Below are 27,117 nucleotides of genomic sequence, written 5' to 3'. Positions count from 1 at the left end.
TGTATACACTATTATTTCACACACACTTTATGAGGCTCTGGAGGACATTTTGGAGGACATGCCTGTAGGGCGTTTATCGCTGCTATAACGTAAGAACAAACATATTGTGGATATTAAAAACCTGGATTTCTTTCCTTTCACATTATTATATAAATGTAATTATTATACAGCAGATATTATTATTATGTTTTTACGGTCAAAAGTATTCTGGCGACTCGATTTGTGTAGTTTTTCTTTTTTACCGTTAAAGTTGGAGGCATACAATTGTACAGGAGGTCTTTGGATGTCGTAGTGTTAAATCTAGGTGTAAGGGTCTCACCTCGGCTAGGCCTTGAGGAATGTGGACTAACTGTGGAATGGGATGTTCAGCACATCAGTGTCCACAAACACTAGAACATGCTAGAGGAAATGTTCTCCTCCAGCCGGAGTGACTTGAGAGACGTGAGAGGATTCGCCGGGGTTAAGGGTGGCTTCCAATCCTTTCTTCCTTCCATTTCTCTTTATCTCCTGAGAATCGCTCGGGTGTCAATCACCAGAAATAAAAGCCACCACCTCGCCCTTTTTCCCTTTTCTCCTCCTTCCTCCTTCCCGTGTCTGAGTGCCCCTGGGTCCTTTTTAATCGTGATGTGACCTTCCTTCTGCAGCGAGCGAGCCTTAAATGATTCAAATCAGAACTCTGAAAGGAATCACCTTTTCCACTAATGATATACGAGTGTGTCATTTATTATTGATGCGACCGGTATTGGAATAGTGACAGTAGATGAGCGAGAGAGAGAGAGAGAGAGAGAGAGAGAGAGAGAGAGAGAGAGAGAGAGAGAGAGAGAGAAGAGAGAGAGAGAGAGAACAATAAGATGAATTAGTTCAGCTTAAAGCAGTAATGGATGAACAAAAAACAATGGGGATGGATGGATGGATGGATGGTGTGTGTGTGTGTGTGTGTGTGTGTGTGTGTGTGTGTGCTCTCTCCTGTGAGAAGTGTAAAGGTGCGCCAGACAGTAGAAAATCACTGCGCGATCTTTAGCGCCTCCTGCTGGACTAACACGCACACACACACACACACACACACACACACACACACACACACACACACACACACACACACACACACACTGAAAAATTTAGTTGAATTAATAAAAATAATAAAATGAATTATTTATCCATCAACTGTTCATATATCCATAATTCCATTCCTTTTTATTTCCCTGTTCATCAGCCGCATATATAGAGAGGTAGATATGTTCATGATAATTACTGTGTACCCTCATTACTGTGTGTGTGTGCTTGTGCGTGCGTGTGTGTGTGTGTGTGTGTGCATGTGTGTGTGTTTGTGTGTGTCGTGTCGTGTTTCCACGGTGATTTGTCACCTCCTACCCATACACGACACTGATGCACTGGATGAGTGTTTGTGATTGGCCGAAACTGGGAAGCTAATTTTAGACAGATGCAGGTAAGTGTAAGCATAGGTTTCAAAGAGACACGTGTGTGTGTGTGTGTGTGTGTGGGGGGGGGGGGGGGGGTTAAACAGCTATTACTGTACATGTAGATAGATATACCAATTGAGCAGTGGTAGAGGATGGAGGGATGAGTGGTGCAGTGGTAGAGGATAGAGGGATGAGTGGAGCAGTGGTGTAGGATGAAGGGATGAGTGATGCAGTGGTAGAGGATGGAGGGATGAGTGGTAGGGGATGGTGGGGATAAGAGGAACAGTGGTAAAGGATGAAGGGATGAGTAGAGCAGTGGTAGAGGATGAAGAGATCAGTGGTAGAGGATGAAGGGATGAGTGGAGCAGTGGCAGAGGATAAAGGGATAAGTGGTGCAATGGTGAATGATGGAGGGATCAGTGGTGCAGTGGTGGAGGATGAAGGGTTCAGTGGTTGAGGATAGAGGGATGAGTGGTGCAGTGGTAGAGAATAGAGGGATGAGTGGTAGGGGATAAATGGGATGAGTGGAACAGTGGTAGAGGATGAAGGGATGAGTAGGACAGTGGTAGAGTATGAAGAGATCAGTGGTAGAGGATAAAGGGATGAGTGGTGCAGTGGTGGAGGATGAAGGGTTCAGTGGTTGAGGATAGAGAAATAAGTGGTTCAGTGATGGAGGATGGAGGGATGAGTGGTGCAGTGGTAGAGGATAGAGGGATGAGTGGAGCAGTGGTGTAGGATGGAGGGATGAGTGATGCAGTGGTAGAGGATAGAGGGATGAGTGGAGCAGTGGTGTAGGATGAAGGGATGAGTGATGCAGTGGTAGAGGATAGAGGGATGAGTGGTGCAGTGGTAGAGAATAGAGGGATGAGTGGTAGGGGATAAATGGGATGAGTGGAACAGTGGTAGAGGATGAAGGGATGAGTAGGACAGTGGTAGAGTATGAAGAGATCAGTGGTAGAGGATAAAGGGATGAGTGGTGCAGTGGTGGAGGATGAAGGGTTCAGTGGTTGAGGATAGAGAAATAAGTGGTTCAGTGATGGAGGATGGAGGGATGAGTGGTGCAGTGGTAGAGGATAGAGGGATGAGTGGAGCAGTGGTGTAGGATGGAGGGATGAGTGATGCAGTGGTAGAGGATAGAGGGATGAGTGGAGCAGTGGTGTAGGATGAAGGGATGAGTGATGCAGTGGTAGAGGATAGAGGGATGAGTGGAGCAGTGGTGTAGGATGAAGGGATGAGTGATGCAGTGGTAGAGGATGAAGGAATGAGTAGGGCAGTGGTAGAGTCAAGTCAAGTCAAGTCAAGTTTATTTGTATTGCGCTTTTCACAACAGACATTGTCTCAAAGCAGCTTTACAGAAAACAACAGTGAAGGTGAATGGTGTGCGTTTGTCCCTGATGAGCAGCCGTGGCGACAGTGGCAAGGAAAAACTCCCTTAGATGATATGAGGAAGAAACCTTGAGAGGAACCAGACTCAAAGGGGAACCCATCCTCATATGGGTGACATCAAAAGTTTGGTCATAAATCTTTCAACAATACAGAACAATTTGTGATCATCATAGATCCAGCATCAGCTTCTCCATGCCAGGGCCTTTAAACACTCGGCATCTACTTCTCCATGATCATCCATAGGTCCATAATCTTCACGAGGTGGGACGTGACTGGAGCTGGCCAAACCTCAGGAAGCCTCGGGATGGGGAGAGAAAGAGAAGCAGTGGAGAGGAATTAGCGTAGCTGCTGTTCATGATATTAACAGCACAAGTTGATAATGTGCATGTGATCATATATTCTGGAGCACAAGGTTGTGATGTGATGTGTGTGATGTGTGTTATGTGTAGGCTTTGCTAAAAAGATATGTTTTTAATCTACACTTAAACTGGGAGAGTGTATCTGAACCCCGAACACTGTCAGGAAGACTATTCCAGAGTTTAGGAGCTAAATGTGAAAATGCTCTACCGCCTTTAGTGGACTTTGCTATTCTAGGAACTACTAGAAGCCCAGAGTTTTGAGATCTCAGGGAGCGTGACGGATTGTAGCGTGTTAAGAGACTGGATAGATACATGGGAGCCAAACCATTTAGTGCTTTAAAAGTGAGTAGCAGTAGTTTGTAGTCTATTCGAAACTTAATAGGAAGCCAATGTAGGGACGATAAGATTGGGGTTATATGATCGTATTTTCTTGACCTAGTAAGAACTCTTGCTGCTGCATTCTGAACTAACTGAAGCTTGTTTATTAATGATGCAGGACATCCACCTAGTAATGCATTACAGTAGTCTATTCTAGAGGTCATAAACGCATGGACGAGCTTCTCTGCATCAGATATATAACATATTTCTTAGCTTAGAAATATTTCTAAGGTGAAAGAAGGCTGTTTTTGTAACTTGAGTGATGTGATTTTTAAAAGATAAGTTGCTGTCTAAAATAACTCCCAGGTCTTTTACCGTTGAACTAGTAGTTACAGAACAACCGTCTAAATGCAGGCTGAGATGCTGGAGCTTCTGTGTACTATTTTTTGGGCCGATGAGCAAAATCTCCGTTTTATCAGGATTTAATAGCAGAAAGTTATGGGTCATCCAATCTCTTATTTCTTCAACACCCTCAGTTATGCGAGCTAATTGAGCTGTATCGCCTGGTTTGGATGAAATATATAGCTGGGTATCATCAGCATAACAATGGAAGCTAATTCCATGCCTTCTAATAATATTTCCTAATGGAAGCATGTATATTGTAAAAAGCAGGGGTAGAGTATGAAGAGATCAGTGGTAGAGGATAAAGGGATGAGTGGTGCAGTGGTGGAGGATGAAGGGTTCAGTGGTTGAGGATAGAGAAATAAGTGGTTCAGTGATGGAGGATGGAGGGATGAGTGGTGCAGTGGTAAAGGAACCAGTGGAGAGCAATTAGCAAAGAAAGAACATGGTCTGGAAGAACGTCGGAAGGTTGAAACAAAGATGCAAAGGTGCATCTTGGATCAGTGGGAGAGGTTGAATGTCTCTAAAAGCTAGAAGAGAGATGTGGTAGTCCAGTCTTGAGATGATGAAGAATTGAACAAGCACCTGAGTTGCCTGTGGACAGAAAGTGATGAATTCTTGTGATGTTAAACAGGAGACATCTACATGAGCATGCTAGATTAGAGCAACATGGCAATTTGATTATTTACAACTCACAACTCTCTCTTTCTGTGTCCCTCAGCGGTGATTGTTCCTGATGGAGCCGCTGAGAAGCTGGGTTTAGGCGACGAGGCCGGCAGCGATGAGGACCTTTACGAGGAGCTCCGCAGTACAGGACATCGCTTCCCTCATCCAGGAGGAGCAGGAGAGCAGCTAGCCATAAACGAGGTGAGAAAAGATTCATCAGTAGACATGGCCAGATATTAGCATCACCTTGTTTCTATAGCAACAGCTCATGTAAAAGTGACAATGGTCAATAAGTGCAGTGGCTATTGGGTGCCAATAAACTCTGAAACCATTCAGCTTCTACACTTTTCTTCTAGACTTTTCTTGCTTATGTTGTTCTTTCTTAAGCTGTTACCAGTAATTGGAGGCAGACATTTGTGGATGTGGTAGCATGAAATGTTCTGGGAGCACTAGGAGACCCAAACCTATGGTGGAAGATCTCCTGCTATACAGCTGTAACCCTTTTAAGGACGAATGTTAAGGCTGACTGCACCCCAGGCCTTCTGACCTCACCTCCATCAGTACTTGACTTTCCTGATCTTAAATCTCCACAAAATCTAGTGGAACATCTTCTCAGTAGATAATGCTATACCAGCAAATGTGGTATGGGATGTTTCACAAGAAGCATATACCGTTCATCGTATGCATTTCATTTAGAATATAATTCCACAATCTAAACCCAGCGTGATACCTCAGCGTAGCGGCTTCATAGCGTCACCTAGCAGACGGTGCAAATGTGCCTGAGACCTAAACAATATCTCCAAAGCTTTGCTCTGAGCAGTGTGTGTGTGTGTGTGTGTGTGTGTGTGTGTGTGTGTGTGCCAGTTTGCCTTGGCCAGAGGCATCTCCTGCTTGGTGTTGTGTGAATTAGGAGACCAGCTGGTGTAACAACAATTAAAAGACGCTTTAAATAGAGATCAAGAGCTGAAGAAAAACAGATATGAGGTGTCTCACAGATACGAGCAGACCTGTGGAGAAGATGGAAACATAGAAATGTGTGTATATGGTTCTTATGCTCTAAAGAATGCTGTAAATGTTTATACACTTATATTAAATATGAAGATGATGAAGGTGATGAAGATGAGTCTGTAGGCTAAGTGTCGTTAAGTGAACAAACAAAAGGTACAAATTGAAACTTCAAAAGAACTTCACAGGTACCATTTGGTATGGTTTTATGAAACTTTAAGTTTCTTGTTTATATTGTAATTAAGGCATCCAATAATTTCTTTGGGTTTGAGTTCCTGGAACCCAGAAGGCATTGGTAGATGGCTCATGTAGAAAATGGTTGGCCACCAAAAAAGCCACCATCAAGCATCAACATTTACTGTTCATGTATGGCATTTGGCAGATGCCCCTATGCAGAGCAATTTACAATTAACACATTTATACAAGTAAGCAGTGGAGGGTTAAGGGCCTTCCTTAAGGGCCCAAGAGTGGGAGCTTGGTGTGGCTAGGATTTGAACTCTTTGAATCCAAAGTCCAAAGTTCAATACCTTATCCACTAAGCTATTGGGTGCGCGGTGAGCAGTGAAGAGTTAAGGGCCTTCCTCAAGGGCCCAAGAGTGGCAGCTTGGTAGTTCTTGGATTTGCATTTTTAAACAGAAGCCCAACATTTTATCCCTCTGATCTACCACTTCTTTCTTTATTAACAAAAGCAAGCTTCAATATAGTGTTATGATGCAGGAGGTTTCACATCCCAGAAGGTCAGAAGTTTGATTCCCAGCATGGAATTGTATATCCTGATCTATTACTACAGCAGCAAAACCTCTAGTCTTCTCTAGAGGAATTCCTTACAGATTACTGACTCGGTATCTAGGCAATGTATTTCATTTTTTTTGTCTAGAATGAATGCTGTAGGTGTTATTGTGCCATCCGGGTCATGGCACCAAGACATTAAATAATATGAAATAAATACAAGAAAATCCATATAAATACAAAAGTCTTGATAATTTGAACGGGAAATCGGATGCTTCATATTTATCTGCACACAGAGATGCACACTTTTTTCACCATACACTATTTGGACAAAAGTATTTGGACACCTGACTTCTCCAGCTATCTGTGGTCCTTCCCCACAAGTTAAAGGCCCACAATTGTAAAGGACAATGTGGTAGTAGTACATTTTGTAGGGGAACTAGGAGACCCAAACTTTTTCCAGCATAATAATGCAAACCCTGTGCATGAAGATGTGCTTTTCCATGGGTTGAAGTGGAAGATCTCCTGCTATAGACCTTTAACCTCAAACCTATTGAGATGAATATGATTAATGACTGCACCCCAGTCCACCTCACTTTCTCACCTGCATCAATACCTGACTTACCGAACACACTTGTAGTTGAAAAAAAAAAATCTCCAGGATCACATTCCAAAATGTAGTGGAACATCTTCCCAGATGAGTGGAGGATATTTATAAGAACAAATATCCATATAATGTGTATATAGGGATATTTTTGATAGGATTGGGAGGTGTAGTCTGAGTTTATGTAGATCTTGAGTGGAGGAGAGAAAGGACAGGGATTGATAAGACTCCTTTAGCTCCATGAGTATTATCACACTTATGTTCTGTCAAATACCCACTTGACCAAGAAGACATGAAGAAGTTCACAGGAGACAAAGATTTGATAAATGCAATCAAATATTTCATTTCCTGAGGGCTCTAGAGTTTCCTCCCACCCTCCAAACATGCACCGGGGTTCGGATTGGCTAGTGTAAATGTGTGTGTGTGTGTGTGTGTGTGTGTGTGTGTGTGTGTGTGTGTGTGTGTGTGTGTGTGTGAGTGAGAGAGAGAGATAGAGAGAGAGAGAGAGAGAGAGAGAGAGAGAGAGAGAGAGAGAGATACCCTGAAATAGACAGGCGCCCCATCCATTGTGTTATATAATCCACGAGTTGTGATCTGAAAAGGATGGATGAGGATTTATTCAGTCTGATTTCCTGAGCCTCCAAACTGAGCCTGAGAACACCGGATTGTGTGTGTGTGTGTGTGTGTGTGTGTGTGTGTGTGTGTGTGTGTGTGTGTGTGTGTGTGTGTGTGCATGGTAAGGTATTCTGCTGAGAGAGAGAGAGTGAGAAAGCAAGAAAAAGGCATAGAATAATAGTTGGAGAGAAATACAGCAAGAGAGTGTGTGAGTCAATAGATAGATAGATAGATAGATAGATAGATAGATAGATAGATAGATAGATAGATAGATAGATAGATAGATAGATAGATAGATAGATAGATAGATAGATAGATAGATAGATAGATAGATAGATAGATAGATAGATAGATAGATGGGAGAGCAAGAGAGAAGGATAAATAGGTTTAAGAGATACAGATGGAATAATAGAAGGATGCGAGGGGCAAAAACAGAAAGAGAGAGAGAGCGCGAGAGAGAGAGAGAGAGAGAGAGAGAGAGCGAGGGATGATCTGTCTAATAAGAAGTCAGCTCCACACTCCCCTCCCTCCCCCCACCTCCGCCCTTCTCCCTGGTTGCTAAGCGCTGCCTCAACCACTCTGGTTTCCAGGATACGGTGGAGAAACGGCTTCTCTGATTGGTCAATCGCAGTATGAAGGGGAGAGAAGGAGGAGGGAAAAAAAAAAAGAAAGGCGTGTGAGAGCAGAGCGATGCTGCGAGTGTGATGGAGGAGAGTTCCAGCGTAGCTCTGAGCAGACTCTGTGATCAGCCCATCGTGTGCTTACTTACAGGAGCAAACACGGGCATGGACGAGAAGATCCATCATCCTGTCACGCGTGTGTGAAAGACAGAGAGATAGATCGAGAGATAAAAAAAAGAAAAAGGACAAGAGATGCAAGAAAAGGCCTGATAGCTCTGAATCATGAACGGCAAAAACATCAACGAGGTGAAATTTGGATTCTCCTGACGGCTCAGCGGAGCAAGAAAACTGAAGGAAGGAGGCAAACGAGGTGAGGATCTGAGGATCCGAGGATCAGGCTTAGGATCGACTGAGGAGGTCCGTATGGCTCGTAGCTGGGTGAGAAGCGTCAGGCCTCGGCCGGGCCTCCTCCACACACTCCTCCGCTGCAACATGGAGCCAGAGACGCAGCGTGTGGTCGTCTTTCTCATCATGATGTTCCTCATCGTTATTAACGTGGTCCTTGTGTTCCTCCTCGCCTTCCAGTAAACGCACAGAGAACCATTTTCTGAAGACCAGGCAGGACGAGCGAGAGAGGGAGGGGGACGTGGGACACTTCCTTTTTTTTTTCCCGATGGGCTTCTGGTTTGATTGCAGCATAAAATCCCAGGTACAGCCATCTCGTTCTCTTTCTGTCTATTTATTTATTTCATCATTTTTCGCACAGCATCATCTACAGAGATCTTCTCATTTCATTGATTAGGACAATAACTCAAGTCAACATTATTTGTATGTCCATTTAAATAATGGACATCGTCCCAGAGCATCATAAATCATCCGTGAGCGAGCCAGTGAAGGAAAAGCTCCAAGGAAGAAACCTTGAGAGGAACCGGGTTCGAAAGGAAACATCGAATGTCCATTCATTCTAGTCTCATGGAGACTCAAATGTAAAACCGTCCATCTTTTTGGCTTCATAAGTTCCTAAGGCTGTTCATTTGGAGAACATCCTCAGCTCCATCCTCCGAGTGGTCTCTCAATTTCATCCAGAGGTGAGGAATCAGGATGGATCTGGCAGGTCCAGGAAGAAGAAAGGGACAGGATTTTTGGTATCTCAAGAGCATGTATAGCTCAACAAGAATATAAGAAATTGGGACAGAAGATGAGGCAACAAGGAGATGCAAAAATCATGAATTATGAGGTCTCTTCATTGTTACGTAACGGACACTGTAGAGTGTGGACACATTTTATGGCTGAATTTATACTATGATTTTAGGTAAAAATGATTATTTTGCTCGATTTTCATCCAAAAATGTGAAATAATTCAGGATTTGGAATCAGCACCTTTTTTTTTTTTTTTTCTTTTCAAAAATGAAATCTATTTACTCAGTGTATGAATGTTAACTATTGTGTATTCAGTCCTCGAAAATCATGATCAATAAATCAATCAAGCAGGCAGTAAAATGCTGCTTGTAATAGGAATCAGTATTCGCCCCCATACCACCATACAGGTGAACCATATCCAGAAAAAACGTCTTCATCCCACCAGACATTTTTATTGATAATAAAAAATCTTTTTTAGATAAAAAAAATTTTTTTGCCTGAAATTTAAATTTTATTCCTTAAAACAAAGATTCCAAGCACGAATGACTCATGGAATCTAGTCAATTAGTTGTTTTTTGCTCTATAATAAATGCTGTAGGTGTTAACGTCATCCGGGTCATGGCACCAAGACTTTCAGCAAATATAAGATAATTACAAAAAAATGAATACGAGAGGCTTACGATTTGGACTAAAAAAAAAAACGTCATATTTATTTGCACACAGATCGGCATTTTCACCAACATACTCTATTTGAACAAAAGTATCTGGACACCTGACTTCTCCAGCCATATCTGGTTCTTAGAGGCTCACAATTGTATAGAACGTCACTGGTTGTGGAAGCCTGAATTTTTCTCGGAGAACTAGGAGACCTAAACTTGTTCCAGCATAATAATGTGCCTGTACACAAAGCCAGCTCTGTGAAGATATGCTTTCCATGGGTTGGGGTAGAAGATAATTTACTATAGATCTCCAACCCTATTGAGGTTTAAATGGAAAGCTGCACTCCAGGCCTTCACACTTTACCAACATCACTATGTGACTTCCCTAACACCCTTTTATCTGAATTGACACAAACACACTCCAAAATATGGTGGAACATATTTCCCAGAAGAGTGGAGGTTATTAAAAAAGTAAATGCAGACTAATTGTGGAATGGGATATTTAAAAAGAAGGACAAAACAGTTTTATGTTCAGGTGTCCACAAACGTCTGTGCATATATTGCAAATGTCACAGGAACTCTACAGTATAAAAGACTCCTGAACATACAAAATGCAATCGCTGACTCAGCAAAATGGATTAGCTGTTTGCTAGCCTCAGCTATCATGGGGGCTTTTCTAATCCCTGTTGAGTGCACCAGAATGCTAAAGAAGCTGATGTTTCTCAGCTGGAACAACATGAACAATAAAAGAAGAAGGATTCAGCAACATTTCCTTTGTATTGCGTGCCTTTCATCATCTAAATCTCTACATTTATCTAAATTACATTTAGCATGCACCGATTCTTCCAATAATACAGTTCAGCCACTGCAGTGCATCAAATACCGTAGACACATTCTAACCCCTGTTACTGTACATTTGACTGTATTTATGATTTTGCCAAAGGTTTGTGGACACCTGAGCATAAGGTTGCTATTAGCATCTTATTCTACATTTAGTCTCTATCTGCTCTTTTAAGATCCACTATCTTCTGGGAAGATGTTTCATTGGAGTTTGTGGAGATTTGTGGAGTTGGTAAAGTCAGGTACTGATGTCGGTGAGGAGGTGAAGAGACCTGGGGGTGCAGTCAGCGTTCACATTCATCCCAGTAGGGTTGGAGCTTTACAGCAGGAGATCTTCCACCATATCCAACGTATAGAAAGCAGATCCATTATGCTGGAACAGGTTTTCAATCTCCTAGTTTAGGCGAAGGTAAAATCCCATGCTAGCACGTCCTAAAGTATATTTATATATACGTAATTGTCGATTTTGCGGTAACAGTTTGGAGAAGAACCAGCATGTGGCTGGAAAAAACGGGGTGTTCCAGTACTTTTTTTGTCGATTTCAACTTATGACTTTATAAAGTGTATTCGCATTGGATTTGTAGAAATGAATTGTTTAAGGCAAAGGTTTAGTAGGTTACGATTTCAAATCCCAAATGTTTGGTCCACCAGTAACAGAGAAATGAACAAAAATGATTACTACCTCCATCTCCGTCTCTCTGCACATATTCCAGGTGCTTAAGAGAAGTGCTGAAAGTCTTCGATTACATTTTACATTTACATTTACATTTGCGGCATTTAGCAGACGCCCTTATCCAGAGCGACGTACAAAAGTGCTTTAAATCTCCAGTAATGAATAAATCTACACTGGTACGCAAGATTACAAACTCAATATAAATATAACTCGAATTCTACAAACTTGGAAAGTGCTAATTTAGGTGTTTCAGGAAGAGGCAGGTCTTCAGTCGTCGCTTAAAGATAATCAGGGACTCTGCTGTACGACATCTAGGGGAAGTTCATTCCACCACCTCGGTGCCAGAACAGAGAAGAGCCTTGAAGTGTACTTACCTCTCATTCTGAGAGAAGGTGGTACCAGTGGAGCAGTGCTGGAGGATCTCAGACAGCGTGGTGCAGTGCGAGATGTGATGAGGTCACTGAGGTAAGATGGTGCTGGTTCATTTTTGGCCATTGTAGGCATCATCAGTGTTTTGAATCTGATACGTGCAGCTACTGGAAGCCAGTGAAGCCAGATTACTCAACTCCGAGCTCAGATTACATGCTACTTCTATTGATAAAAGCATCTGCTAAATGAATAAATATTCTAAATTACATTACAGTTTGTGCAATGCGATTCTTGATTTACTTTTACAGGCACAGTTCTGAGCTGAGTTGGTAAATGGGGTTTATGGTTTATGATCTCAGATACACTGCACGAGCGGCTTTATTTCGAATGTACTTAGAAAATGCTAGTTAGCTGAACTGCCAATTCAGGATTAATGTGGTTTGTTTATTAAGGAAAAATCAGCTATATACATTTGAACTATTTTCTTTATACTCTTACTATAATATTGTACAACCTTCTGAGACCTAAACCAGACTAGGCTTACTTAAGATTTCTGGTCACTAGAACAGAACCTCCACCACTGAGCCAACCCTGCTCCACCTCACCAACCTCACCAACCTGATCCAAAACAGGAATTATTCTTACTGAGTTTGAGAATTAAAGTGAATGATTTGTGTTTATCTCTAAAGAGCAGCCTGGGGGCGACTGTGGTGAGAAAAAACTCCCTTAGATGTTATGAGGAAGAAACCCTGAGAGGAACCAGACTCAAAAGGGGAACCCATCCTCATTTGGGTGACATCAAGAGTGTGATTATAGTCTTTAAACGTCTCTAGAGGATTTGGGATGTTTGAGGGGTCGGAATCTACTTCTTTGAATGTCCATTATCCTTATGAGGTGGAACACGACTGGAGATGGCTCTCCCTTGGTATGGGAGGAGAAAGAAACTCTTGCGTGATGATCGTCGGTGAAGGAGCCACATGATTTTACTTTACTCATCAGATTTAGCTCCTGCGGACTTTGCCATCTTCCCAAAGATGAAGCTCAAAAGTTTCAGATTTTGACACCGTTGCCAAGATCCCATTGGAATCGCAGAAGATGCTTGACACGCTTAGAAAAAAAAGGCTTTCAGGACACAATCCAGAAGTGTCGGGACCGATGGGCCGCTGTATTACGCAAGAAGGTTTATGCTGTATAACAGCATAAAAACCGAAGACAATATATCACTGTAGATATGTGCTGAAGTCTTACTTGGACTTGTCTTGATCGTAAACATTGGTCTCCTGGAATCTGGACAGGCGTTGACTATGATTTTGTAAAAATATTTGACAATTAACTAACTAGCATGATAATTAGCATAATTAACTAGCTGAAATTTACACTTGGTTTTTAAAATGATTTTCTGGTTTGCAGACTTGATCTTGACTTGTTGGCTATGACTTTTGGTTTTGATCTTGTGTAGTCCTGAGCTGTATGGAAAGAAAGAACCTGTATCAAATGATGTGAAATGAAGTCCTTCACTTCAGATCTTTTAATCCTTTAGAGGCTTATCTTACTAACTTCATTTAGTGTAATAACATATCGGAAAAGGTCTTTGCAGTGGGGGGAAGCGAGTTGAACAGGAAGTGAGGTTTGTGCATATTATAGTGTTGCTATAAGAGTACATTTTTATATGTATTCAGAAGAATATATGAATTTATGTAACCCTGGTTAGTATTCTCCTACATCGTATTGGCAGAAATTGCAACTGAAAGACATAGATAGGCAAAAAATAAATAAATTATGCAGTCCTGTTGCCTAGCAACAAACCCCTATCTTTAATGACGGATTGACAAGAGAGAGAAAGAAATGCCATAAAATATCCCAAAGTTCTATTTCTATCATGCTTTCTTCACTCTACAGAAGACATGACATGGCCACTGTGCAAAAATACAGAGATGATATCCTGCATATCCTGATATTTTAATAAAAGCCAGTGGGGTGAAAGCTGTAACTTCATTTCATCGCACTGACTCATTAGCATAAAATTTTCTGTAACAGCCTGATATGTGTGTTATTATTCTTCTATAACATACTCGTATGGCAAACTCAGAGCTTTTGGATTGGCAGGAAGCTAATTCTATTTAAATATATTGAAATACGGATTTGCTCGATATCTCATTCTAGGAGTGAAGACTTACTGTAATTGTCAGGATTTGGGATTTAGTTAGGTTTTTCCTTTGCTTTACTCCGTTTGCCCACTAGGTGTCCCTATTTTCCCTATTGTTGTTTTCCTTGTCGCTGTTATTGCTAAATGTCTTAGGTCCTTACTGCGAACTCCCCCCCTTGTGACTCAGGCAATGTCCACACTTTTTCGTTCGAAAACAAAACGCCTGCGACAGTGTTTTTAGTCAACAAAAGCTTTTTGAATCGCTCCCCAAAGTGCATAAAAGTGGATGAAAATGGCGCTTTTGCATTGCAGACTGCGAAAACGGAGGCTTTCGAAAGCAATGATGCATTTTTAGTCATTGCTGTGATGTTTCAAAGAGCGGGAAATTAAATAAACGGGAAACGGGAAATGGCGCTGGTCTGATTCTTTTCTGACTTAGGAACGGGTGCAGAATCCTAAATGACCAGTAGGGGGCAGAGCAAAGTGTTTTAGAGCTTATTGGCACAGCACTGAATGAAAGGCCATGTAAAAAACATTTGAAAACGCATATTTGTCTCTCTATTTTGGTCCTCGGTCCACACTGAGACGGTGTTTTCAGTCTGGGAGCGTTTTTGATGATTTGTGGCTTAGATTTTGTGTTTGCTTTCCACTGTCTCTAGTCTCGAGTTACCCTGCGTTCATTTTTTTGCATTTTTTTATTGAGAAATTTTCTCAATACATATATTTTGTTTAGAACATTAACATTTCAGACCTGTGGATTTCTGTTCGGTTCACCCATTTTGAGTGCCATTTTGACTATTTGACTATCTGACTATTAAGAGGTCAACCGCGGTTCTAGTTCTGGTCCCAACACTAATATGCACTAACACCAAAAATACAAACTATAAGTCTATAAGTCTTTAAATAAAAAATCTAAGCATTAGTGCTTTGAAAATGATTCACAGGGTAAAAATGCTAACAGAATACCGAGGGGTTTACAAAACATGTTAAATAGTCTCAGTGTTTAAAGTGGAAGACATCTGATCAGAAGGTCTGGAGTTGTCCCTGCTGGGCACTTGAGTAAAGCTCTAAAGGCTCGTTGCAGTCGAAAGTCACTTGATGATACTCACAACTGAACATGTGTATTATAACCATGTTTCTTTCCTCTGCAGCTGATCAGCGATGGCAGCGTGGTGTATGCCGAGGCATTATGGGATCACGTCACCATGGACGACCAGGAACTCGGCTTTAAGGCTGGAGATGTCATTGAAGTAGTGGACGCCACCAACAAGGAGTGGTGGTGGGGACGCATCCTGGACAGCGAGGGCTGGTTTCCAGCCAGCTTTGTCAGAGTAAGGAGAATTTCAATGCTCCTCAAAACCTTCCTGTTGACGCAGGTTACACTTAAACAACATAAAGCATGATTTTTCAGATGTGCTCCATTTGGTTTCTAATGTAGATCAAAGATGTTAATTACAGACAGTATTTGGATTCACGCTCATTTACAATAAAATACTACTTACAAGCCTGAACATCAACTCATGTACAACAGAATATAAAGCTGTAAGTCCTGAACATGGGGTCAAAACCCTGCTTGTCTTCCCCCAGTTGCGTGTAAACCAGGATGAGCCGATGGAGGACTACCTGGCACAGCTGGAGGAGGCTCAGGAGGAGCAGAGCTCTGGGGTTGGGCTTCTCCTCGGACCTGGCCTGCCCTGCAAAGAGCAGATGAGGACCAACGTCATCAACGAAATAATGAGCACCGAAAGGGATTACATCAAACATCTGAAGGACATCTGTGAGGTCAGATCCATTAAGTCCATAACTTTGTTCAGCAAGAATCTAATTCACTGGTGCTTAGAAATAATAGTTTATTGCTAGTTAATGTTTACAGCTTTTTTAAATATTTAGGTTAGACTTGGAACCCTCTGTTGTTGAGTTTTAATGGATTTCACAGATGGATAAACACAAGAGCCATTAATGGTACTAGACCAGGGGTCCTAAAACTATGGCCCCTGGACTGAATATACCCCTACATTTGGAACGGCCCTCTGAACAATGACAAAGACATATTTTTAAAATGTAATTTAAAATGTTTTACTCATATCATAACTGTCTTTAATAAAAATAAAGGCTGGCTTTTAAACTAAAATGTCCCTTAGTTATAAATAGAGGTCGAGTAATTACTAGAAGTCTATTTGCAAAAATCCATACCGATAGTTTTTCCGGCTTCCATTCCGCTGCCATAACGAGAGCGGCCTCTAGAGGCGAATTGCTGAAAGGTTGCACGGAGAGCGCTATATTATATTTATTATTTTTGATTAATTAATTATTAGCTATATTTTTTAATGACTATATTCACATTTATTACCTTTAGCCCATTTTTTTCATGATCAGCACTATTTGTTTTATTTTATCAGTACTATTTTATGTGAAGTGTTAAACCTCGCTTTCAGAATTGGTAAAATCCACTATTGGTCCACCTCTGGTTATTATTACTTTTGTTAGATTTGCCCACCATCCACATGCACATGCATAAGTAAGTAAATGTTTTGAAGTCATTTTCTGTTAAAGACTGACACGGTCCCCACTAAAGAGAGGAAATTTATGTGGCCCTCACAGAGAAAAAAAAAATTGTCCAAACGATTTTAAATAAAATGGAAACTAGAAGCCTCACTAGATTTGCTTGTTGGTCTCCATATGGGGCAGGATCCACCACCATAGTGGTAGTTGTGCTGTACTGGCATTGTCTAAAATCCAACCATACCTCAGCCAGTTTAATAAAGGGCTACAGGGTATCAGGGAAATGGTTGCTCAATGGTTAGAATGTTGAACTGTTCTGATTGGAGGGTTGAAGTCCTAGCACTAGTGGGCCCTTAAGAAGAACCTTAACCTTTAACTTTTCATTTGTGTAAGATATAAATGATCCTGAGCTCTGGCAACAATGTGGAAACCTGAAATCTTTTTAAGGTGGAACACAGGACTAAAGTTGGGATTTTTTGTGGAAGTCTTCAGCAAGTCAGGACTCGTCATTTACTTTATATTTAATTCTCCGCTTGCTTCCCGGAGTTAGAAGACGTTGCAATACTTGTATTCATCAGTGCCATATCCTCCTTTTTAAGATCTTGTTCTGTTCACATAACCTTTGCTGAACTCGTTTAACCCTATTGATCCAAGCTTATGACCTCTGTTTGACCTTCTGTGCTCTTCATAGGGTTACATCAAGCAGTGCCGGAAACGCATGGACATGTTCACAGAGGAGCAGCTGTGCACCATCTTTGGGAACATCGAGGACATCTATCGGTTCCAGAAAAAATTCCTGAAATGTCTGGAGAAAAGGTTCAACAAGGATGAGCCTCATCTCAGTGAAATCGGCTCCTGCTTTTTAGAGCATGTACGTTCAAAAATGTGCAAATCCTAATTACACTCAGTTCTTCCTGATCCTGCAGTTCACTTTAAACCCGACACTTACAGAACTCACCGCATCGAAATTACTCTAATAATTCTCTCATAACATAATCAAAGTAGACCGAATTTTTCTGTCACCTTAATCCAATGGGACATTCAATACATTATCGACATCTGGCAGATGTTTTTATAATTCAGCACCAATATCACCTTGTTTTTTATTTTTCATGACCAGAACTAACTTGATTATGAGCTTGATTAATGACATCAACCTTTGATGTCATTGATCAACAATGAAACTGTAACCCTGATGCATTTGATGATCAAAGCTTAAAAAAATGTATACCCTTGATCTCTTTGATGACTGAGATGAGTGGTAGCATGCTACCTTTTGATGATCATGTTCAGTTGTAACGTTACCTTTGATTTGAGTGTTTGGTGGTTACATCTTACCTTTGTTTGGAGCGATCATTGGTAGCATGTTACCTTTGATGTTTGTGATCAGTGGTAGCATGTTACCTTTGAAATGAGTGATCAATGGTCACGTTACCTTTGATGGCTGTGAACAGTGGTAGCATGTCATCTTGATGTAAGTTATCAGTGGTAGCATGTTACTATTAATGTCTATGATCAGTGGAAGCATGGTCTATTTGATGTTAGTGATTAGTGGTTGCATGTTCGCTTAGATATTTGTGATCATTGGTAGCATGTTACCATTGATGATCGTGTTCAGTTGTAACGTTACCTTTGTTTAGAGTAATCATTGGAAGAATGTTACCTTTGATATGAATGATCAGTGGGCACGTTACTTTTGATGGCTGTGAACAGTGGTAACATGTCACCTTGATGTGAGTGATCAATGGTAGCATGTTACCTTTGATATGAGTGATCAGTGGTTACATGTTTCCTTTGATGTGAGTGATCAGCAGTTACATGTAACTTTTGATGTGAGTGATCAGTGGTTACATGTTTCCTTTGATGTGAGTGATCAGTGGTTACATGTTAACTTTGATGTGAGTGACCAGTGGTCACGTTACCTTTGATGTGATTGATCAGCAGTTACATGTTTCCTTTGATCTAAATGATCAGTGGTCACGTTACCTTTGATGTGCGTGATCAGCAGTTACATGTTTCCCTTAATGTGAGTGACCAGTGGTTACATGTTACCTTGATGTGAGTGGTCAGTGGTCATGTTTTCTATGATGTGAGTGATCAGCAGTTGCATGTTACCTTTGTTTGGAGTGATCATTGGTAGCATGTTACCTTTGATATGAATCATTAGTGGTCACGTTACCATTGATTTCTGTGAACAGTGGTAGCATATCACCTTGATGTGAGTGATCAGCAGTTACATGTTACCTTGATGTAAGTGATCAGTGGTCACATTACCTTTGATGTGAGTGATCAGCAGTTACATGTTACCTTGATGTAAGTGATCAGTGGTCACATTACCTTTGATGTGAGTGATCAGCAGTTACATGTTACCTTTGATGTGAGTGATCAGTGGTTAAATGTCACCTAGATGTGAGTGATCAGTGGTCACGTTACCTTTGATGTGAATGATCAGCAGTTACATGTTACCTTTGATGTGAGTGATCAGCAGTTACATGTTACTTTGATGTGAGTGATCAGTGGTCACGTTACCTCTGATGTGAGTGATCAGCAGTTACATTTTACTTTGATGTGAGTGATCAGCAGTTACATGTTACCTTGATGTGAGTGATAAGTGGTCACATTACCTTTGATGTGAGTGATCAGCAGTTACATGTTTCCTTTTATGTGAGTGAAAAGTAGTTACATGTTACCTTTGATGTGAGTAATCAGTGGTTAAATTGTCACCCTGATGTGAGTGATCAGTGGTTACGTTACCTTCGATGTGAATGATCAGCAGTTACATGTTACTTTGATGTGAGTTATCAGTGGTCATATTACCTTTGATGTGAGTGATCAGTGGTTACATGTTACCTCTGATGTAAGTACGAGCATGATAGCATGCTCCCTTTGATGATCGAGTTCAGTTGTGACATGTAAACTTTGATGTCTATGATTATCTCTACCATGTTTCTCTTTGATAAATCTAATCAGTGCTGTCATGTTAATTTTGATGTCTAAGGCCATTTATAGCATGTTCTCTTTGATGCACCATATGTTATAATTAATTGCATAATTTTTGACATCACTGATCATATGGATTCATAGATTCAATCCAACTGATCAGCAATGTTAACGAATCTCATGAATACAATTTTTGTGTCATTGTACCTTTGTGGTTTTTCCAGCAAACGGATTTCCAGATCTACTCTGAGTACTGTAACAACCACCCGAACGCCTGCGTCCAGCTCTCCAAGCTAATGAAGCTCAACAAGTACGTGTTCTTCTTCGAGGCCTGCCGTCTGCTACAGAAGATGATTGACATTTCTTTGGACGGGTTCCTCCTCACTCCTGTCCAGAAGATCTGCAAGTACCCACTGCAGCTGGCCGAGTTATTGAAGTACACCAACCCCCAGCACAGGTGTGCAGTAGAATTCCATCTTAAAATATATGACCTTTAAACGTGTTCTGGATGAAAGTCTGGATGAATTACTAAAAATAAGCTACAAAATAAACAAACAGTGTTTTATTTTATGCTCTACCATGATGTTTTTAGGGACTACAAAGATGTGGAGGCGGCTCTAAATGGGATGAAGAACGTGGCCAGGCTGATAAACGAGAGGAAACGGCGTCTGGAGAACGTCGATAAGATCGCTCAGTGGCAGAGCGCAATCGAGTACTGGGAGGTGATACTATGTTCTAATACTATATGGACAGATGTTTGTGGGCACCTGACCAAAGTGCTTTTTAAAAACCCTCTTCCACATTTAGCCTACGGTTCTTATAACCTCCACCCTTTTTTGGGAAGATGTTTGACGAGATTTTGTGGATAATTCTGAAGATTCGTTCAGCCACAAGGGTGTTGGAAAGGTCAGGTAATGATACGGGTGAAATGAGGGGGCTTCGGCTGAAGACAATTTGTGAGGAGCACAGTGACATCTGGTGGGCAAGAAAAGAATAGCAGGCAAAAAACTGACAGGACCCTGACACTGTGTGTGTGTGTGTGTGTGTGTGTGTGTGTGTGTGTGTGTGTGTGTGTGTGTGTGTGTGTGTGTGTGTGTGTATATATCAGGGTGAAGACATCCTCAGCAGGAGCTCAGATCTGATCTACTCTGGAGAGCTCACAAAGATCTCTCCACCTCATGCCAAGAGCCAGCAGCGCATGTTTTTCCTTTTCAACCACCAGATGGTCCACTGTAAAAAGGTGAGAGCTTGAAAAGATGGGTGGTTTTGTTGGACTTTGTCACCGCTGGGCCCTTGAGCAAGGCCCTTCTACTTTAACAGTTGTAAAAAAAAGTTGTTTTTGTAAGTTGCGCTGAATATGAGCATTTGTCAAAAACCATAAATGTAAAGGCACAATGTCAAGTTTAAAGAGCACTACAGATGCAATATTCACTTTGAAAATGTTGATGAAAAGTATAGAGAAGATGCTGAGGTTTTAGTTGGGAGTGATGACGACGGACAGGATTAGAGTTTATTAGAGGGACAGCGCATGTAGGACGTTTTGGAGACACGGTGAGAGAGGTGTGATTGAGATGGTTTGGACGTGAGTAGAGAAGGGAACATGGGGTGTATGAAGCGGTAGAAGAATGCTGAGGATGGAAGAAAAGAGGAAGGCCAAAAAGAAGGTTTGTGGATGTTATAAGGGAAGACATGCAGGTAGATCCGCTGTGGCGACCCCTAACGGGAGCAGCCGAAAGAAGAAGAAAAAAGTCATGGTCAAGATTTTCTGTCTTCTGCCATACAATCACAATTTTATTTTATTTTTTTTTTCAATTACAACACTGTACACGTTACAGACATCTACTGGCCAAAGTGTGAACTGCATCTACATTCTATTCATTAGTGATGGGAAGATCGGATCATTTTAGCAACTCATCAGAATAAACAAATCTTCTTTGAGTCATTTCATTCCTCTGATCAGAAATAAAATACAATTTTACAATCATGAAAGTAGCTTCACATCATATATCTGGTCCGTGTTGTTAGTTCTTATCGCGGTACTCCTATAATTATTGTAAAAATAATATCTAAATTTGGGCCAATAAACTTGATCTCTTGCATTGTGTATCCTCTATGGGTGTCACATGATAAAAGAACGAACGACTCGGATCAGAAGAGTCAATAGATAAACTACTCATTTCTGTTTCCTGTACAGAGATTTTTCCGATGCTCTGCTTATGCTTGTGCTGTAAATGAACGAATCACACTTAAAGACAAATCGTTCTCCTGAGTCACATTAAAGAGTCGCTCAAAAGGAACGAATTGATTATGAACAACACGTCACTACTATTCATCTCCTGGTGGTTTCTGCAAAAGAATTCTTGCGCTTCATATAAAACGTAATTATGTAATTTGCCAAAATTTCTGAAATGAAGATACGTTTTCTAGGAAGGGATGCTTATTGAACATGTGGAAAGAGTCTACAGTTAGTCTGTGGTACAGAGATTGTGAAAAGTGAAGAAGATTTTTCCTTGTGACAAAACTGGTAAAAGAATTGAACAATGAATGACTGGAAGAAAGTTCTGTAGAGTCCAAGAGAAATTTTTGGCTCTATGTAAGATGAAGTTCGGGAGAGAGGATGTTTTCAGACTCCTTCACCCCCACAGTCAAACAAGGAGGTGGAAGCTTAATGGTTTTGTGGTTGTTTTAGAGCAGGGAAAGTTCTGGAAAGTGAAAGAATCCTGAAGTTAAATCCTGAACCAACATGGTTCCCATTCCATACTTCACCACCATTCAATTTCGACTAGACTACGGCTAGACTGAGTTCTGTAAGTCTTATTTGGAGAGCAAACAGTCATCTGGAGTGTTTATTACTCAACATAAATCCTATTCAACTGATCTGTGATGGACGAGAAACGAATCTCCAACTAGTGAAGAACACTTCTGGAACTTTGGTGAGTTTTTCAAGAGGCACGGCGAAGTGTATGAGGTCAACATTTGAAAAAGCGAAGTGTCCGGATGAGTGTGTGAAGCTGTTCTTCATGCTAAAGGAGGATTTTTTTATAAGAATAAAGTGGAACATCTGGACATTTATAGATGACATGACCAAGTTTGTTGCATAGAAACAAAGGAACGTGTCTCTCAAAAACCATGAAAGACCTCCACACTTCTCACAGGCTCTGTCTATGAGGAATTACCCATCTAGAGGACCTGCAGTTATAGAGAAATAATCAACATAATTAAACGAGGGATTGCTTTTATGGCAGAAGTAACTGAAGTGCGTTTTTGCTCGTTCTGCTGGTTCAGGATCTGCTGCGCCGGGACATTCTGTACTACAAAGGCAGAATGGACATGGATCAGATGGAGGTGTTGGACGTGGAGGACGGGAAGGACAGGGATCTGAACGTAAGCATAAAGAACGCGGTGAAGCTCCGCTCGCTCGCTGGAGACGAGGTTCATCTCCTGTGTGCTAAAAAACCCGAACAGAAACAGCGATGGCTCCGGGCCTTCAGAGACGAGAGGGAACAGGTGCAGCATGACCGAGAAACAGGTGAAACACACACACACACACACACACACACACACACACACACACACGCACAGCGTCAGTGCCAACATGTAAAGTAATTGAATATAACTGTATTACAATCAAGTGTATGTACAAGGTCCCAAATATAGACACTGTGTCTTCAAAAGTATTGGAACACCTGGAGTTTTCCAGCCATATGTGGTTCTTCCCCAAACTGTGAGCACAAATCTGGAGGCACACACTTGTCTCGGGACGCTGAACCATGAAATTTCCCATTCGTTCGAATTCAGAAACCCAAACCTGTTCCAGCATTAACACAAAGTGCACAAATCCAGAACCATGAAGCTCTGCTGTCCATTGGAGGTGTCTGGAAGATCTCCAGCTATATAGCTTCGAACCTTTTGAACAACTTTGGGTTGAATTCTTCACGCTGACCGCACCCCAACACCCTTGGATCACTTCCATTCAGAAACCGGTGCTCGACCACACCCACCCTTCTGCCCCAGATGTGTACTACAGTATGTGTTAGCAAATGAATCAACACCTTCTGACCAATCAGAATCTAGAATTTAGGAGATCTGTGGTGTTGTCATTAATGCTTCACGTCTGTCTGAAAGTCCTGACACTGGAGACTCCTCCCCTACGTGTTCTATGAACATCTTTTATCATTATACACATGCCAGAACTGGACCATCAATACACGTGTATTTGCAGTTGTTCTCCATGTCAAAAAGTGAATGCTGACTAATCAGAATCCAAGTGTTTTTGCGGTGTAAATAACATTAACATGTCTCTCTTCATTTCTCCTGTTGCTCACTGCAGGTTTTTCCATCACGGAGGTGCAGAAGAAACAGGCCATGCTCAACGCCAGTAAAAGCCATCCAGCTGGAAAACCTAAAGGTCCGATTGCTCTCTGTGTCACCAAACCATGATTATGTATAACCTCTATTCAAACTTGTGTGTTTATTTAACCATAAACATGATAATCAGAAGAGTCTATTAGCCGGGGATGAGTTCAATTCTATTAGCTACTAATAAAAAAAAGTTAATTTATGTGTAAATTTGATGAATATTTTTAGCGAATGAGTCGCAGTGTCAAAAAAAAACAGAGGTATATTCACACGAGGGGCGTTCAAATCAAACCGGGACTTGAAAACTGGATGCTAGCATAGCGGTACTACACGCAGTATAGTGACTAGCGTGTCCTATTACCGACAGTGTTAGTGCGTGCATGGAACAATGCGCGGTGATGAAGTTCCTTGTGAACAAAGGTGTAAAAACGGCGGATATCTACAGAAGACATAAAGCGCAGTACGTTGATGAGACGCTTAGCGGCAGTAAGACATTTAAACAGTGTCCACGTTTCAAAGATGGCCGTCAGTGACGATCCCAGTCGTGGTGGTTCCCTAATGACGAAGTATAGCGGGCGGTCCGAGGATGGTTCAGGCGTACTGACAAATCTTTCTATTCTGAAACTTTCCAGGCGTTAGTTAAACGCTTGTTTAAGTGTATAAATATAACAGGGAAGTCAAATAAATGTAGTTTCTGTCTGACCTTGTGTGAAATAATTGCACCTTGGTGGCAACAAATGCAATTAATTGTTTGCAATATCTCTTTATGAGTCTTTCGCCGTGAAGGAATTTTGGCCCACTTTTCTTCACAGAATTGTAATAATTTGCAATAAATCTGAGGGTTTCTAATATGAATGGTCATGTTTAAGGTCATGCCATGGCATCTCGAACGGATTTAAGTCAGGACTTTGACTAGGCCACCCCAAAAACTTTCAGAGTTTTTTAGAGTTGGACTTGCTGGTTTGTGGACATTTGAGCATCTCTTTTTGGACACCCCATTCCACATTTAGTCCCTAGTCGCTGTTATAATATCCTCCAATTACCTGGGAAGATGCTCCACTAGATTTTATGGACATTTGTGCTCCTTGGTGTCTCAATTCTTTTGTCCATACCGTGTGTATGTATATATATACACACGACATGGACAAAAGAATTGGGACACCAAGGAGCACAAATGTCCATAAAATCTAGTGGAACATCTTGGATGTCAAACATCTCAGCTCTCCAAAACAAATCTTAGGTTCTCCTGAATTACTTTAAATAACAAAAAATATTTTATTTACAGGTACGTTTGATAAATCTTCTGAAGCAAACACCAGACACTAGAAGGTCCATCTCTTTAATAGGCACATACTGTATGTGTGTGTGGTTCATTCTTAGCTTGACCATGACCTCTAACATGTTTCTCTTCTCTCAGCCGTGACCAGGCCCTACTACGACTTCCTGCTGCGGCAGAAACACCCAACTCTTCCCACCAGCCTCCCGCAGCAGCAGGTCTTCATGCTGGCCGAGCCCAAACGCAAGAGCTCCAACTTCTGGCACAACATCGGCAGACTGACACCTTTCAAAAAGTGAACGAGTCCGAGAAAGAAAGAGAGAGAGAGAGAAGCTCTCAGCTTGTGCCTGAACTTTACCGGTCTATCCTCATTTTATTATTATTATCGTTATTATAATTTTTTTGCATCGTCATGGTTGTACCTCCAGGCCGCTCCGCAATTTCATTGTAATTGTGTTACATTTTTTTGGAGAAAGCACTTTATTAAGGTGGTCACAACCAGACTCGGCGACTGGCTCCCCGGGGACTGCGTCAATTATTTTATGTAATTTGGGGAGTTTTTGAATTCCTGGAGCTCTGATTAGCCCCCTGTACACACTAATATCACTAACTCGTGGTGTTTCTTCCTATTATTCTTCTTATTATTATTTTTATTAAATTCTGCTTTTCATGTCAGCAGATGCTAATTGTACACAGTGCCAGATGAGTTTGCTTTCCTATTTAAGTTTTGTTTCTTGTCACCTGGAAAAGTAAAACGAGTTATCACAGAAACCTTCCTGGATACTTTATTCATTTATTATTTCACAAATGCTGTGTCTTTAGGTTGCTTTTTTGCTGGCTAGCTTAAATGCTTTGCTAACATGCTTAACTCAGCATCCTCCCAGGTTTTTATTAAAATGCCTCATTTTCATGTTAAAGCATTGGATTTCAACCCACAAGCATCTGCTAAGTTTTGGAGAAAAGCACCTGCTGATCTCCAACTACCCATGAATGGATGGAGATGTTGATGCCATCACTCTGAGCCTACTTTAATTTTATGCTGTTTATAAGGCAAAAAGGAATAAACCTCATTTTTGCAGATCTTCTCTACAGAGCAGTAATGCGATGGGATGGAGATACTTAAGTGTAGTTATGAATTAGAAACCAACATGAGATAGTAACAGGATTTGGTGCCATCAGTGAATGCGATAATTAAGGATTCTGTTACTAAAGAGAACAAGATAATTAAGTAGTTACCATGACTTGATAACTGAAGAATATGAGATGATGAGTAGTGGCCATGACTTGGTAACAGAAGATTACAAGATAATCAGGGTGTGGCTTCAGCTTGGTAACATGAAGCAGTAAGAAGATTAAAGCTCGGCCACAAGTTAGCGAATGAGATAAATAAAGAGTGACGATGACTGAGGAAAATGAGATAATTGAGTAGTCATTCTTCAGAAACATAAGCAAATGAGATAATTAAGAAGTGGCCAGGGCTTCAGAACTGGAGTGGTGGACACATTATTTGTAACAAAAGAATTAATGTTTGGGTACATTTTACTGCTGTTCTAATTTTAGTATTTTGGAGAAAACAAGATAATTAAGGAGTGGCCATAAAAACAAGATATTTAGGACATGGCCACTAAGTAGTAACTGGGCAGAACGAGATAATTTAAGAGTCTCCATGATTTGATCATTGAAGAGAACAGGATAATTAGGGTATAATCACAATGTGGTAACTCGGCAGAATGAGATAATTAAAGACTGGCCACGATCTGATAATTGAACAGAACAAGATAATGAAGAAATGGCAACTGAATGGCAGAATGGTATCATTAATAAGTAGCTATGATTTCATAAGTGAAGAAAACAAGTTAATCAAAAAGTGGCCATAATATAGTGATCAGAGTGGATGAGATAATTAAGGAGTTGCCATAATGTAGTAATGTAATGTAGGAGATAATTGAGGAGTGACCACAATTTCATAATCGGAGAGAACATGATAATTAAGGAGTGTCCACATTTAAGTAAACAGGGAGACTGAGATAATTACAGAGTGGCTAATTTCTACAATTTGCTAATTGTAGAAAAACAAGATAATTAGAC

General features: G+C 41.0%; 1 protein-coding gene across 8 annotated transcripts in view; it reads left to right on the top strand.

Annotated features, from left to right (window-relative positions):
- The window catches only part of LOC310727183 (rho guanine nucleotide exchange factor 4-like), a 135,884-nt gene extending 110,084 nt beyond the window's left edge, over positions 1–25,800 (top strand). For 7 of the 8 annotated variants that reach the window (XM_083543418.1, XM_083543417.1, XM_083543419.1 and 4 more), the window contains 10 exons: positions 4,608–4,753; positions 15,104–15,283; positions 15,540–15,734; positions 17,146–17,325; positions 19,619–19,851; positions 19,987–20,116; positions 20,503–20,634; positions 22,680–22,923; positions 23,725–23,802; positions 25,171–25,800. In XM_083543418.1, the coding sequence (XP_083399544.1) occupies positions 4,608–4,753; positions 15,104–15,283; positions 15,540–15,734; positions 17,146–17,325; positions 19,619–19,851; positions 19,987–20,116; positions 20,503–20,634; positions 22,680–22,923; positions 23,725–23,802; positions 25,171–25,328 (1,676 nt within the window). In that variant the 3' untranslated portion in view covers positions 25,329–25,800. Of the gene's footprint in view, positions 1–4,607; positions 4,754–7,468; positions 8,835–15,103; positions 15,284–15,539; positions 15,735–17,145; positions 17,326–19,618; positions 19,852–19,986; positions 20,117–20,502; positions 20,635–22,679; positions 22,924–23,724; positions 23,803–25,170 lie in introns of those variants that run through there. The other variant, XM_083543424.1, reaches the window with a different exon arrangement.
- Positions 25,801–27,117: the final 1,317 nt, after the last annotated feature.

This window comes from Silurus aristotelis, assembly GCF_946808225.1.
Source record: "Silurus aristotelis genome assembly, chromosome: 1".
In the NCBI taxonomy this organism is placed as follows: Eukaryota; Metazoa; Chordata; class Actinopteri; order Siluriformes; family Siluridae; genus Silurus; species Silurus aristotelis.
This window is presented reverse-complemented; position numbering and strand designations above follow the sequence as displayed.